Genomic DNA, 15,007 nt, shown 5'->3' with positions numbered 1-15,007 from the left:
CCGACGCCATGTACTGCATTGGCTTCCTCCCTTTAGCGCTTTTCATAAATAAGCATTATGCTGCATTATGTTGCATTTGTTAGAAGGGGAGCGCACACTTATGCTACTATTCACAACTATGTGCTACTTTGCATGCGAGCCGTTTTGTTCTTAACAGGGGAAAAAAAAAAAAGCATGTGGAAGCCTACCGTGGTGCATATATCCCGATAGGACATCTATAGTAACCTCCTTTGCACTGATGTAGTGGTGCACAAGTGCCCCAACGATGTTCTGCGCTGTGCGTAAGGGGAACACAAGTCACTGCTACGGTTATGCCCTTTTTTTTGGGGGGGTTTTACCATTTGTGCAATCCAAGTAACGAATTGTAAGAGGCGCATTTGTAAACTGACCCCTCTCACGCCGCAAAAAGGTACACGTGTTTTTTTTCTTTCCATCGTTGTAGATATGGCGAAACGGGGAGGTGAATCAAACGGGGGCATAATCGTGCATCCACTGCTCCACACCCGTTCGCACAAGTCTGGCGTCCCCGGCAGATGTAACCTTCATTAAGCGCTGCCAAACGTTTAGTTAGCTGTGCCTTTTTTTCTGGCCTGCATTTCGATATCCCTACTTCTCATGCAATATAAACGCCAAATGGTATGGGGGAAAAAATCCCAAATGGGCTTAACGCGCGGGAAAAAGATTTACAGTAACATTTTTCTCCATCTTTTAGCTATCGCAAAATTATCCGTTCTTTTTTAAAAAGGAAACCCCCCTCCTGCGTATAATTTCAAGGCAGTTTCTCACCTCACGTGAATGTAAAAAATGTGACCGGCTCATTTAGCTAATTGTAGGTTGAGCGTGCACGTAGATATATAACGCCAGTGAGCACACGCATAAAGGGCGCATATGATCATATGCATACATATGAACATGCATATGTTTGCCCCGCGCGGGGCACTTTCTGTGCCCGTCAAGGCTACTACATAAAACGACACAGCGGCATACACCCGTGATTTTTTCAATTTTCAAGTGGCAATTTTTTTAGGCCACATGTGATTTCGTTAGCGATAAAAATAGTGCATATGCACAGGTACATACTGCTATATATACGTATGCGGCATTGCAATTTTTGGCTCGAAAAAAATGTCGAAAAATAAGGCATCGCTGCAGGCATATACATAAGCATATAACGTATACGCGTATGTATCCCCCCCCCTGCTGGTGCCCAATAACCCTTTCGAGCATATGCGCGGGGTTTACATTTTTCGCGGTGCAAAGAATTACACTGAACTGACTAGCAACCAGGTGCTCTTTCCTCTCTGGCGGTTTAAATTTAAAGCCTTTAACTTGTTTAATTTTTTTTTTGGGGGGGAACGGCCTATTTTTTCACATTTTGACGTTTATTTTTTTTTTCTTTTCTTTTTCACCGCGTGAACAATTTTTCTTCCTTTCCTACGCACAAATAATCCGGAGGAAATCTTATGCACTATACTACAAACTTCGTTTAAGGGTTTACAGCATTTTTTTTCGCTGCGCGGACTTCACCCTCGCGAAAAGGGTAAACGCCGTGAATGGGCGCCTCCCCCATACGTATAATCATTTTTATATACAACAAATCGGCCAAAAAAATACGTAAATGTATGAAGAGCTGCATATATTATATACATGCGTACTGATTGTATATACATTTTTTTTTATGCTTGCCTGCGCGACGAGTAGCTTTTCTTTGGGCTTTCACTGCCGAATTGCAATTTTTTTTCATCCCAATTTGTACGTTTCATATTTTATAAAATCCACAATTTTTTTTTTTTTTACCTTTTCATTTTTTACAAATTCAACCAGAAACAGATGCAATTGCAAAATATAACTCCACTCTGTTTTAATTCCTTTGGAGCGAACATTTGATAATTCTTTGAACAGAAAATTTACCCAAGCGATTGCTTTATTTAAAAAAAAATAATAAAAAAAAAAAGAAGCTTCGTACAATTACGCATTTGAAACCTCCCATCTGCATAACTCTTTAAGTGTTTCCTTCCTTTTAACGCGCATTTACACAATGAGGTAAGGCCATACTAAATGGGGCACAGGATTTATGTGTTCTTGTTGCGAACTCCCCTTGGGGGGGAAAGGCATATACAGAGAGGCAACACCCATCCCAGCGTACATAAACGTTTATATGCATATCTCCATGCTGTCGTGGGTGCACTCTTGTATGCGCTTGCTTATACTTGTGGCGTTTTTTACGTGAAGAGATTAACCACTGTATGGGGTGGGTAAAAAAACATCGCCACGTTAGCCCATCAGATGAACAAGCATCACGTACATACAACACAATGCAGCGCTGCCATTTTTTCTTGCAAACGCACCATTTGATGTCCTTCTTGCCGCCTTAATGAGACTGCATTTCCGTTGGAGGAACACATACTGCTTGTGAATGCTGCCCATTTGTTGTGCCTCTTCGTTTGCCCACGCATGTCATTAGAGCCCCCCTCGGGGAACACAAATTATGAAATTATATATCTCATATATGTTGTGTATGCTGTGTATGGTGTGTATACCCCCCCGCGCTGCACACCGCGTGAGGGATTTGCCCATTCCACTTGCTCCGATTTACCATCGCAATTGCTTCGCCTTCCCCGCCGTCCCCTCTCAGCAAGCTAAACCAAGATCTCCTAAAGAAAGCCATCGCCGACGTGTTCGAAGGCACAAAAACGAAGAAGAGAAAATTCGTTGAGACGATTGAGCTGCAAATCGGCCTGAAGGATTACGACACGCAGAGAGACAAGCGTTTTTCAGGAACAGTCAAATTGTCAAATGAAGTGAGAAAGAAACTGAAGGTATGCATATTAGGAGATGCTGTACACGTGGAGGAAGCACAAAAATTAGAATTAGATTATATGGACATAGAAGCCATGAAAAAATTAAATAAAGATAAAACGTTGGTTAAAAAGTTGGCCAAAAAATACGATGCATTTTTAGCAAGTCAGGTCATCTTGCCACAAATTCCAAAACTTCTTGGTCCAGGTTTAAACAAGGCAGGAAAGTTTCCTTCCCTAATTACACACAATGATAAAATAAATGATAAAATTTTAGAGTTAAAATCTTCCATAAAATTTCAATTGAAAAAAGTTTTATGCATGGGTGTTCCTGTTGGTCATGCCAACTTGAAAGAGGAGGAACTGAGATCCAACATTGTGCATGCCATTAACTTTTTGGTTTCTCTTTTGAAAAAGAATTGGCAGAACATTAGGACGCTGCACATTAAGAGCACCATGGGAAAGCCCCAGCGAATTTACGGTTAAGCGGCGAGTTGGCTGCGTAGAGGGGCGTTCTCATTTTGTACTCCCCGTGCTGATCGCATCGCAAATGTTTGAGTGATGCGTCTCCATGCCGAAGGCACCTCCGTAGAGAAACACGTGCGCTCATGTGAGGAGTGCCTGCGCCGCAACTGTAAAAGGAAAACCTGGTCATGCCTCCAGAAAAGCAGGAATATTGCAGACGAAGCTGGAGAGAGGCAGCCGTTGTGGTTAAGGGCTTACCGCACAGGGACGAATTCGTAAAAAAAAAAATGTCTTGTGGAGATGCACATAAATATGTACGCGCATATATATTTATTCTTTTATTTACTCTTTTTTTTTTTTTCCTGCCTATGAGCTTATTACGCTGTTATCACCTTCTTCTCCTTTTTTCCAAGTAACAAGTTTTTTTTTTTTTTTTTTTTTTTTCGAATACCAATATTTTGAAAAACTTTTGTTCTTTTTCCATTTCGAATTAGAATAAAGAGAAAGAAAAAAAAAAAGAAAAAAAGACTAGAAATTACCTTTCTAAGTGACAAAATATTGGGAGATTTTTAACAAATCGTTCATAAGAAAAAAAAAAAAAAAAAAAAAAAAGGTGCAGGATAGGTCACAGAGGGGGAAGAGGAAATCACAGGGAGGTACGCGAAGCAGAAATGTCAAGGCAAGTAACACCCGAAAAAGGCGCGCCAGCAGATGTGTACTCCAGTGGGGGAGACAGAACAATATGAAAATCCCCCCAAAGAAAGGATGCAATATGTACAATTTCGCCTTATGGAAATTCACTCCATGCGCATTTCCGCCGGGTCTCCCGTTGTATAACAAAATGGGGCAAACGGTGTGGTGCTTGTTTCGGCGCGATGTGGCTATTTTTTCTCCCCCTCTGTTACGAAATTGTTTGCAGTAATGCCTCCATACACTGCCTCTTTCGTGTCAACCGGATGGAAATGATCAAATGGTTTGGAAAAGGAGACGCACTGGTGGGGTGTGCCAGTCTGTTCATATTCACATGTCGAATTAGCGTCAAAATGGTAAGCTAAGTTTTTTTTCCTGTCATCTTTTTTTTTTTTTCCCCTTTTTGGTTTAACACATCGGTTCCTTCCGCTGCTCTTTTATGAGTCATCTCCCAAATGTTTACCCCCCAGTCGATGTCCAATAGGGGAGAGACTTTCCCGAGGGGCGCACCTCTCATAGGGGGCAAAATTTGACAAGAAAAAAATAACGCGTTATCGCCTCACCCCTTCTGAAATATGCTGTTGTGCAGGAAAGTGCAAACTGGGGACATACCGAATGGGCTAAATAAAAACAAAATTGGGAATTCCCCTTTTTAAGAGAAAATAAAAGAATACCTTTCCGGCACTGAAATGGTAAAACGGAACGATCAACGTAGAGTGAGTACTTTGTCACAAGAAGTTTTAATTTCTTTCAAAGGGGTTACAACAGGGGTGTTACATCCACTGAAAGGTTGTTAAGCATGCACATGTTTTTTTTTTTTTTTTTTTTTTCTGAGTGCTGGAAGCTGCTGTGTAGGTCTACATACCCACAGGGACTCCACGCTCATAAATAAATGGTAACATGTTTTTTCCAGAGGGGGAACATGAAAATGGGGGCATACACATGAAGGGTAATAAAAAGTGCTTGTTAAAGCATTTAATAGAGGAAGCATACGCCTTGTTGTTTCGCATGGCACGTACTCTATCATCGTCCCAGTTGGAAAATCCCCCACTCCGCCTTCATCATTTTTATGTGCGCAATTTTCTCTAACCACTTGAGCACACATACGCATATGTGCAAGTCTGAGGGCCGAAAGCTGCTTTTTCTCTTTTGCCGAAATGGATTGTACTTTGCGAAAAATGCTTTATGCCTACATTACACATTTACACCTTGCGCTTAACTCGCACAGGTCTTCTGTTTGTTCTTTTGCGCGTTACACACGCTCCTCCCCCTTGAAATTTCTCATTTCCCAAAGTTACACATGCATGCGTGGTTATGCATACGTTGCTCATTTGTAAAAAAAAAAAAAAAATGCACACTTTTGTAAATCAGTTTTTTCCTTTTTAACATTTCAAGCATAGTTCACAAGTTAAGAAAAAAGAAATAAATGTACACACTTTGTTTAGTTGAAGGATTTCCTATCCCCTGTTGTGTTATTTTTTTTGTTTTTTTTTTTCGTTTTTTTTGGTATTATTTTTTTTACGTGGTTATATGTGAACAAATGCGGACTGCCTAAAGGGGTACGCGCACGCTGTGCACACGGGTAATAATTTTTTGGGACTCTTAAAAAGGAGACAATATGCTTCAATCAATTTTTTTTTTTGTTCCTTTTTTTGTAACTTACTGATTTGTATTTAACCACATACATGTGCCTATTTTTTTGTTCTTCGCAAAAATCTGCGTAGATTGACTTAGCACAGAGTTTGCTCGTCCGCCGTTGCCACGTGCGTTGTTCGTTTGGGCCTAGACAGGGCGCACATATTGAGCCGTCCGCCTGGCGTTAGTCCGACTTCCACTTGTCTTTCCTCCCTTTTGTGTACCCTCCTGTCGCCCACCTCCCCATGGTGTTTGTTTGTGCCTCGTAAATATTGCCTACCTAATTTGCCACCTCCTCCGTTTTTCTTTCGCAAAAATGTGTTAATTCAAAATGAGACACGATTGCAAAGTCAAGTCGATCGTTTTGTTTTGTGGGAGAGACGCGTCAGCGTGAGTGCCCCTTCCGCTGCGTCTCGTTCTGCGTACCGATGTTCACGCCAATGTTCGTGCCATTGGTTTGCCCCAAAATTGAGCCACCCCCGTGTTGCATCCGAGCTGCGCAGCGCTTACTTCCCCACGGACTATTTTGCTCCTAACCCATTTGTTGCTTCATCTACGGACCACGTGCTCCCTTCCGCCGCTCGCTCGATTCGCCGCTTCCTTTTCTCCTTTGATTCCCCCAATGGCACTCACGGACAAGTGGCGAAGCGAGTGGGACAGGGAGCTGCGCCTGCTCCCCCAAGTCGAACCCATTGCCGACCACGACCTGCAGATAACCGAAGATATATTTTTCATATGGCAGGTAAGATTAGCAAAAAAGGGGCACTTTTTGACACCTTGGTGTGGTGTTCCCTATGACACGATTTTTTTTCCACACAATGATTGATGTTTGCCGTTTGGGAGAGGAATGTGTAGGCTTCTTTTTCCCATGACATCTTCCACTATTTAGCTTTTTTTTTTTTTCCTTTTTGTGCTACCTTACGTGTCCTCCCCTTCCCATTTTTCGACGCAGTTCTTAAAGATGTACCACACCTCCATGCCGCATGTTCGGAAGCTCATCGATTTCATAACAAGTAAAAAATGAAACAAAAATGTGCAGCTGCACATTTGGATAAAGCATCAGTTCGGGGGGGGCTCTTTTCGAGACACTATGCCCGTTCACTCCCCCATGCCACCCGCTCTACATTCCAATTAGAGTAATACTAACGATAATAACATCACTCTGTAACTAAAATGGTGTAATTATTTGCGTGATCCCCTCCTCCTTCCACCCCTTTGAAGTTAAAAAACCCGAGTCGCTCATATGGGGCGAACACATTGACGACTACATGTTTAGGGGAATGGACAAGGGGCAGAAATTATTTAATTTGTTAGTTTCAGATGGAAAAAGAATACAGCCCAGGTATTCCAAGAAGAAATTAAGCGATACGCTTCTGTACTTTCGCCTTAAGAATTACATCATCTTGGAGAAAATAAATACTGGGTCCGTTGGTCAGGTTCACTTGGCTTTGGACAAAAGCACAGGTTGGTCTCTCCGCTGGAGGGGGCGGCTGAATTCGCGCCGTGACTCCGAGCACGGATAAGCAGTCACGCACCACTACAGGCACAGATAGATGCGTGATTACAAGCGCAGCTACTTGCTTAATTGCATGCACAGATAGATGCATAATTACACGCACAACTACTTGCTCAATTACACGCGTACCCGCATGCACCGATACATGCTCACCGCGCTGCCCCCGCAGACACCCTCGTCGCGGCCAAGGCCATAGACAAGTCCACCGTGCAAGGCGACGAAGAGCTCTTCCAAAAGCTCAAGGAGGAGATCAGCATTTCCTGCAGAATGAACCACCCGTGCGTTGTAAAAACGACCAACGTCCTCGAGACGAGGGACAAAATTATTCAAATTATGGAGTACTGTGATGGGGGGGACCTCATATCCTACGTCAGAAATGTAAGCCCCAGGGATTTGCACCCGAGCAGATGGGCGTAAATGCATGTCTGCGTGAATACATGTGCCTACGTGCGCACCTGTGCCTGCATGCGTTTCTCCACTCCCCTAACAGCGCGTGGCCACTCATCACCCCAACCGCAGAAGCTCCACCTTGAGGAACTCAGCGCGCAGTACTTCTTCCGCAAAATCGTCCAGGGGCTCCAGTACATGCACCGAAACAACGTGTCCCACAGGGACCTGAAGCCAGAAAATATCTTCTTATGCAAAAGACAACTCAGTCAAAGAGAAAAAACGTTAATAAGAATAGGGAAGTTACCATCCTGCTCTGAATACGAATTGAAGATAGGGGACTTCGGAGCCTGCTGTGTTAATGAAAAAAATAAGCTACATCACGACGTAGTGGGAACCTTAAGTTATGCTGCACCGGAGGTCTTAGGGTGTAACACCACCTGTGGGTATAGCAGTCAAAAGGCAGATGTTTGGAGTCTGGGGATTATCCTTTACGCCATGTTATTCGGCTTGCTCCCCTTTGATAATGAAGGGAAAAATCTTAAAGACGCTTATAACTCGGTTGTAAAAAATAAAATCGTCTTCCCCAAACATAGGATCAATAAAATTTCTATGAATGCTCGACATTTGCTCTCTGGCATGCTCACCATCAATCCCGCTAATCGGCTGTCCCTTGATGAGGTGGTCAACCATGAATGGCTAGCTGATACGGGGAAAGCCAAATTGGAAGTATCTCACTTGCATAAGAAAATGGATTTCCCCATTTCGTCCACCGTCGCTTGTCCAGTTGGCAGCGGTAAGAACGACATGGACTTTGAGACGTTTAAGAATTTGTTTCTAGTCAAGAGGGAAAATGGTTCTGCGGCCGCAAATATGTGCGTCCCGGGGGTGGTGGCCAGCGCGCTTCCGAGGGGGGCTCAAAATGGGATACACAGCGGGGGGAAAAATGTGATACACAGCGGTGCCCAAAATGTGATACTCAACGGGGGGCAAAACGGGCTGCTAAACATGGTGCCTCACGGGATTCCGTGCGCCGCTCCTTTTGGAGCCCCCTACGCTACGCCATACGCGAGTGCAAGCCCAAAGGGGAGCGATCAACCTGGCGCCTCCCCGCGCAGCGGTAACGAGCAGGGCCAAGCGTGCCATCTGCGAGGAAGCAACTCGTTCCTGGGCAGGAGCAACCCCCACCACTTGCGGCAAAATCAAAACCAAAACCAATACACAAGCGCAAACCACTGCCAGTTTTACCTGTACGACGAGAAGGGCGTTTTGAACACCCACGTGAATCACCCGAATGGGGGGCAGCCCAACGGGGAGAACCCCGTCTACGCAGACGCCCGCCTTGCACAGAAAAAAAACCAAGGGGAGACACTAGATAGGTATGCGTTAAATCAAAAGGGTGAAGAGGGAGGAAACCCCCCCATGGAAACAAGCAAAAAACAAACACTTGATGGTAACGAAAAAACCAAAGTGTGCACACAAAAAGGAATAACCAATCATCGCAAGAATGGTCAAAATGATTACTACGTGGAGAGAGCATATTTCAAAAATTATATTCTAGACAATACCTACGTGGATGGGAAGAATACCAATCAAAATAGCGTCAACTACTATGATGGGAAGCCACCCCAGCTAGAGCATGTAGAAGAAAATAAAGCCAAGTGGATGGACCAAGTGAACAGGAACCCCCACCTGTGTACAGAGATGAAGAACACTTACGATTTATACCTCAATAAAAACAACATCTGTAGAAACCAAAGCAATAATGTGTTGCTTCTCCCCTGTAGGGAGAACCCCATAGGGAAAAATAATTTATATAGTAATTTGTACCTCTTTAAAGGCGCAAACGATTTTAACGTAACGACCATGGGGAGGGCTACTCTGTTAAGGCACTACGATCAGTGTAAACTCACCAGAAGCAGGGAATATGACACCAGCTGGAAGTTCAAATATTCTTCCAACGTGAGTGACGGACGAGAGTCCACTAACACCATCGCCTCGAATTGCACAAACGGAGCTCCTAGTCCTAACAACACACCCGCCATCGCGAAAGTAAACGTCTCACCGAGTGACCCATCATTTTATGAAAATGCGAACTACAGCCATCATGTACAGTACAAATATTATTACTATGATGATAAGGGGACCTATGTAGGCTGTTTGAGCAACCAAACCAGTGGACGCACTTGCCCCTCTTCCTGCGTGCTGCTGGAAAATCAAGCCAATAAGGCAGTCAATAAGGCAGACAATAAGACAGCCAATAGTGCCGCCAACAATGCCGCCAACCATGCTGACTACACCCAGGAATGGACCTGCAGAAGGGGAGTCTCCGAATATGTCGAAGCGGGCACGCCCAGCAACAACAGCAGTGGTAATAACGGCAGTGGTAATAACAACGTGTGCTCGTCTGACCGCAAGAGGGAAGACCCCTTCGCTAAACACCGAGAGGGGGGAGGTCACACAAAGTTGGCTAGCCACGAATGGGGTAAAGACGCTGCAGGTGCGCTCTTCGCCGCTTCTAAAAATGGGGCAAATGTGATGGGCAAGCAGACGGGGGGGGAAAGCAAAGGGAGGAATGCTCTGCCGAGTGGACATGGACAACCACATGTGGTGCAGCAGGTGGGAAGAGCCGCACAGGTAGGTGGGCAAATGGGTGAGCACGCCACTCGGGGAGCCACCGGCAGTAACCCCACAAGGGACACCCTCCTCACCGACGGAAGCATCACATCTAAGGTGAGCGCACCCACGAACAAGGAGGCAGAAGTGCAATTACGCCCCACGAACGACGCAGAAGTGCAATTAAACCCCACGAACGACGCAGAAGTGCAATTAAACCCCACGAACTCCAAAAAGAAAGACACCTGCATTATTCTCAAAAGGGAAGCAATAGCCCCCAGCGGAAATAAACACTCGTGCCTTGTCAAATCCCAACACGCAACAAAAATTGTCTCCATTGGTGAACCCACCTGCGATGAAGTTTACCTGGCGCACATGCAAACGAACGAACTGAAGGGCAACCCCAAGGAGAGTCACCAAAAGGAAAACAAATCTACCACCAACCTGTTCATCCAAAAGGGGAGAATTAACGAATGCGAAAAAATGAATAACACACAACAGAAAGGTACTTCACCAAGGGATTACACTGATGAGCAGTCCGAAAAATGGAACTTGCCCAGTGGAGAGAAAGATGACAGGGCGGGGTTCCTTCCCAGTGGGGGTGCCCCAGTGCAAACTTACACTTCGAATTTGCGAAAGACCAAAGCGGATAATAACACCGATGAAGAAGTGCATGAAGTGGGCAAACGAACTGAACGGGAAACAGAAAAGGACAATCAAAGAGAAACACACAAAGGGGATAATAACTCCCCCGCGAAAGCAGTTTCACTCCTGCCAGTTAAAGATGAAAGCAAAAATATAACTAGCCAAGAAGGGAGTAACACACCAGGGGAAGAACACACCGAAGGGGAGTGTAAGAACACCCTCGAACAAAGCCCTAGCGATGGAAGTGAAACGAAGACGAAAAAAAAAAAAAAAAAAAAAAAAATTATCAGCACCAATAATCCAAGTAAAGAAATCCAACGACGTGAATCAAAGAGCGACCCAAGTGGTGACGACAAACAGGTAAACCAGGGGCATAAAAAAAAAAATACATCCAACAGTGGTAGTAGTAACAACAACCGTAGTTGCAACGCTGGGCAGAAACGTGCATGTGGAGAGAGCTACACCAACAGTGGCGCAAGGAGCAACCACAACGGGACTGACACTGCAGTGGTGGGTGCGCGCAAAAGTTCAACTAAAAATGAGGGGAAAAAAAACAAAGTGGACAAGCGAAGAGGAAGGGCAAATGAACATGCTATAGAAAAAACTGACAGGCCTAACTTACCCAAACGTGACCGTCATGAAGAAGAAAAAACAGAGGCGGCAGAATCCAGACGCTACTCCAGCACAGATAAAACAACGTATAACCATCTGGAGGAGGCAACAACGCTTTGCAAAAACGAGAAAGGAACGAAAGGAAGGGACAACAAAATGTTAAATGAACAACAGATAGACGGAAAAAACAATTTTTTGCTGCTAAAGAAATTGTACTATTCGAACGATAGGCACCTGGAAGTACTGCCCAACAGTCAAAACCAACATGAGAGGAAGCACTACATCAATTTGGAGAAATTATTTCCCCACGGTAAGAGGAAGACGAATAAAACCCACCTACCCCCATTAAGCCACTATAAAAAAGGCAACATATGTTTTAGTAAAAGGGTGAAAAAAGACACAAGAAAATGCGGCGAGGAAAACCAAAACGTCGTAAAGAAGGAAGCAGATGGATGCCGCAGAGCACATAACCCAATAGGTAAAAATGACGTAATAAATTTCAGCCACTTCGGTGAGTGGTACTACGCGAATGGGTGCGGCCAAGATGAATTAACAACGAAGGGGAAATTTACACACAAGGAAAGGGTTCCAATTTGTGATAAAGTGGCACCATATGATGAAGAACGGGTAAGTGACCAGGAGCATGTCTATTTTTCCTCCAACAAAATTGACTACATCAGATGTGCCACTCGGAGGGGAACCAACCAGGATGGCCACCACACATACAGCGCAAATTATTACTACCATACGGTGAGCGAAACGAACGGGGGGGTATCCACCCCTGTTAGTCATGAACATGTGGTTAGCACAGACAAATCGAGTCCCAACTGTAGTGAAAAAAGACACACAATTTGGTGCCCCCCAAAGGAGAGTCAACATTATATTAGCAAATGCGAAAAGGGAGTAAACTACACTTCTGATAGATTCAAAGCCAATGTAAGGAAATGCTCCCTTTCACATGAACCAATTTTGTTTAGCAAAAATGGAAATGGCATGCTTCGAAAGGATAGCTTGGCAAATCAAAAGGTGCCCACTGATCTTACCTCAAAGTGTCCTTCCCAGGTGAAACCCACCCTTAGCCTTGTCAGTTACTATAACGAAAAAAGGGGAAGCTACACAGGTGAGAAGGCATTCACAAGTAAGGGCACAGAGAAACCTATGCAGTCAGGCTACAATATGAACAGGATCGCTGATCGGCACTGCGGAAAGAGCGGCACATACAATAGGGGCGACAGCGCAAGTGGCAGACGCATCCCCAATTTGGAAAGCCACACATTTCACCGCCCCAAAATTGACCATTCAATCAAAGTGCATGAGACTCAAGGTGAAGAAGCGGCACGCACGGAGAGCTCCCCCTTTAGTGTAGCCAACAGTGGGGAGCGATCTTCCCCCGAGGAAGTGGCATCCGCCAACGGTAGTACCAGCAACGGTAGTTCTAGCAACGGCAACAGCAGCAATAACCGTAGTGGATGCAGACGGAACAGTCAGCGAATAACCACCCAGCTCGAAGAGTTAAGCGGCGTTCCCGCATCCGACGCCACAAACGACTCACACATTGGAAAAGATGCCATCAAAAGGAAAGGATACACCTCCTTGTATGACGACGTGAAGAAATCCTATTCGATCATCCAAAATGTAAGTTATGAAGATGAGCTGACGAAAGAAAAAGTGAAAAATAAAAACGGGGAAAGGGTCATCACACGGTGGGAGGCGAAGGAGCAGATAGAAGAGAATGAAGAGAGAAAACAGAGTGGGAAGCCTCGCTTAAAGAGGGCCTCCCCAGAGGAACACTCTACCCCCAAGCGGAGCAGCGATAAAGACGAGCAAGACAAAAGTGCGAAAGGTGCGGGAAAGAATGCCACTCCCCTCACACTTAAGAAGGGCCCCGTTTGGAAAAATTCGCCAAGTAATCCTCAAAATGGTCACGAGGTGGAATCCCCTACAGGGATAAATCGAGAACTACCTAGCGGGGGCCTGGACGCAGATAAATCTCAAACGCATGGCAGTAGCGCCAGTCGAAAGGACACCCACTTGTTAGCAAAGGATGAGGGAAGGAACCCGCTCCTGGACACACAACACATCTACATGATGAATGCAGCTTTGGAAAAGTACAAACCACAAGGTGAAAAAGAAAAACGGGAGAGGAACCAAAAAGGGAGTGTGCCTAATAGACCCATCGAGGGAGAAGACCCCCCACATGAACTCACATCGAGCAAGGCAAATGAAGAGCTAGCTAAAAATAAAAAAGAGACAACCCTTAAGGAGAGCACCCCTGATAGAGGTAAGCAGATAGCAAGTTGGAACATCCCTAACGCACAGAAGGATCATACCATTCATTCGAAGGAGAAACATGAAGATCATCTAACCCACAATAGAAGCTACGATTTGAAAAGTGCTCGGAGTAATTTATTGAGCATGTCCTATGATGGAGATGTAAAAAGGGATCACACACATGGTAACTTACTAGTGAACCCTGAACGTATAGCATCCCACAAAGATTCAAAATCAAGTGAAAAAGACGAAACGGATAAATTGCTACACTACTACAATTTGGACGCCTCTCCTTCCAACTTGGACCTTCTCAACAACCTCATGTTCTACTCATCATCGCATATTAACCCATATAGGCATTATAAAAATAGCTACCTCTCAAAGAAAAGCTCCCTCACTGGGGGGAGTAACCTAACGAACTCCCAACAGAGTGGCGGTAGTAACAGGACTGAGCAAAGGAGTGACCACCAAAATGGACCCCCGGCAGTGGACCACAACTTGAGGAACTACCTCAATTTAAACAAGACATCCATTCAGAACTTTGCAAAAACGAAAAGAAATTATATCCGCGAACAAAATTATGAGAACAAATTTGCAACAAAAATGGACGACCAAAGGGAAGCAAATTCGCTGTACCCCAAGCTACGATGGATGAACATTTTTAGCAGAAATTCAAGCAAGTACTAAACTAAGCCAAACCCATTTTGGGCGCATCACACTGAGTACTCCTTTTTGAGAGGCGCTATGAAACGTGTTAATCGAAGGAGGGGCAAACGAAACGGAGGAGGAGGCATCCCAATGAGAATGCAAATGGTCAAGTTGTTTGTGTGCACCTTTACCTCCATGCGGGGAGGAGGGGAAAAAAAAACAGGTTGAACTGGCCACTCTTCTTGTTTGGTCTTTTGTCATCGGGCATTTCGCTCACCTTTGCGCGGCTTAGCCGTTTATACCCTGTTTCGCTTATAAAATTGTACCTGTGTATATTCGAATTCTCTCCCTTTGCTGCTCCCCTTTTACCGCAACACTGGCGCGCCAGTTTACCCTTTCGAATGACCCTTTTCGGCGTCCCACCATTCTACCTTTTCCCATAATTCGTCGTGGCACTCCCAATAGATGCTGCCTTACGTGCGATATGCGCGCCTGTTATGCCTACCCCTATGTGGGTACACTTACTCATGTGTGTGCAGTGGAACAATTAAATGGGCGCAGTCTCCCTCATTCCCCGTTCCATATGTTTACGCGTGTGGGCAGGTAAGTACCACTAAGGATTTTCAAACAAATCTTTACATCTCCTATTTGAGGTGAAACGTCACTCATGGAGGTGCTTAGCAAAATGGGGGGAAGCTGTATCTTTCTTTTTTTTTTTCCCCCT

At 44.8% G+C, this 15,007-nt stretch overlaps 2 protein-coding genes across 2 annotated transcripts; both read left to right on the top strand.

The window, feature by feature from the left end:
* Positions 1–1,485: 1,485 nt before the first annotated feature.
* PVX_118430 (60S ribosomal protein L10a, putative) lies at positions 1,486–3,284 on the top strand (the record flags this gene model as incomplete). Its single annotated transcript, XM_001615929.1, has 2 exons — positions 1,486–2,043; positions 2,636–3,284. The coding sequence occupies exons 1-2, from the start codon at positions 2,039–2,041 to the stop codon at positions 3,282–3,284; spliced, it is 654 nt and encodes a 217-aa protein (XP_001615979.1). The 5' UTR covers positions 1,486–2,038.
* Positions 3,285–6,210: 2,926 nt separating this feature from the next.
* Positions 6,211–14,322, top strand: PVX_118425 (serine/threonine protein kinase, putative; the record flags this gene model as incomplete). The annotated part of the gene is made up of 5 exons (XM_001615928.1): positions 6,211–6,330; positions 6,541–6,601; positions 6,810–7,052; positions 7,274–7,482; positions 7,624–14,322. 5 exons carry the CDS (start codon positions 6,211–6,213, stop codon positions 14,320–14,322), a joined length of 7,332 nt encoding a protein of 2,443 aa, XP_001615978.1.
* Between the last annotated feature and the right edge of the window lie 685 nt (positions 14,323–15,007).

This window comes from Plasmodium vivax, chromosome 12 (genome assembly GCF_000002415.2).
Source record: "Plasmodium vivax chromosome 12, whole genome shotgun sequence".
Lineage (NCBI taxonomy): Eukaryota > Apicomplexa > Aconoidasida > Haemosporida > Plasmodiidae > Plasmodium > Plasmodium vivax.
Note: the sequence above shows the minus strand (reverse complement) of the source record. Positions and strands in the feature narration are given on the sequence as shown.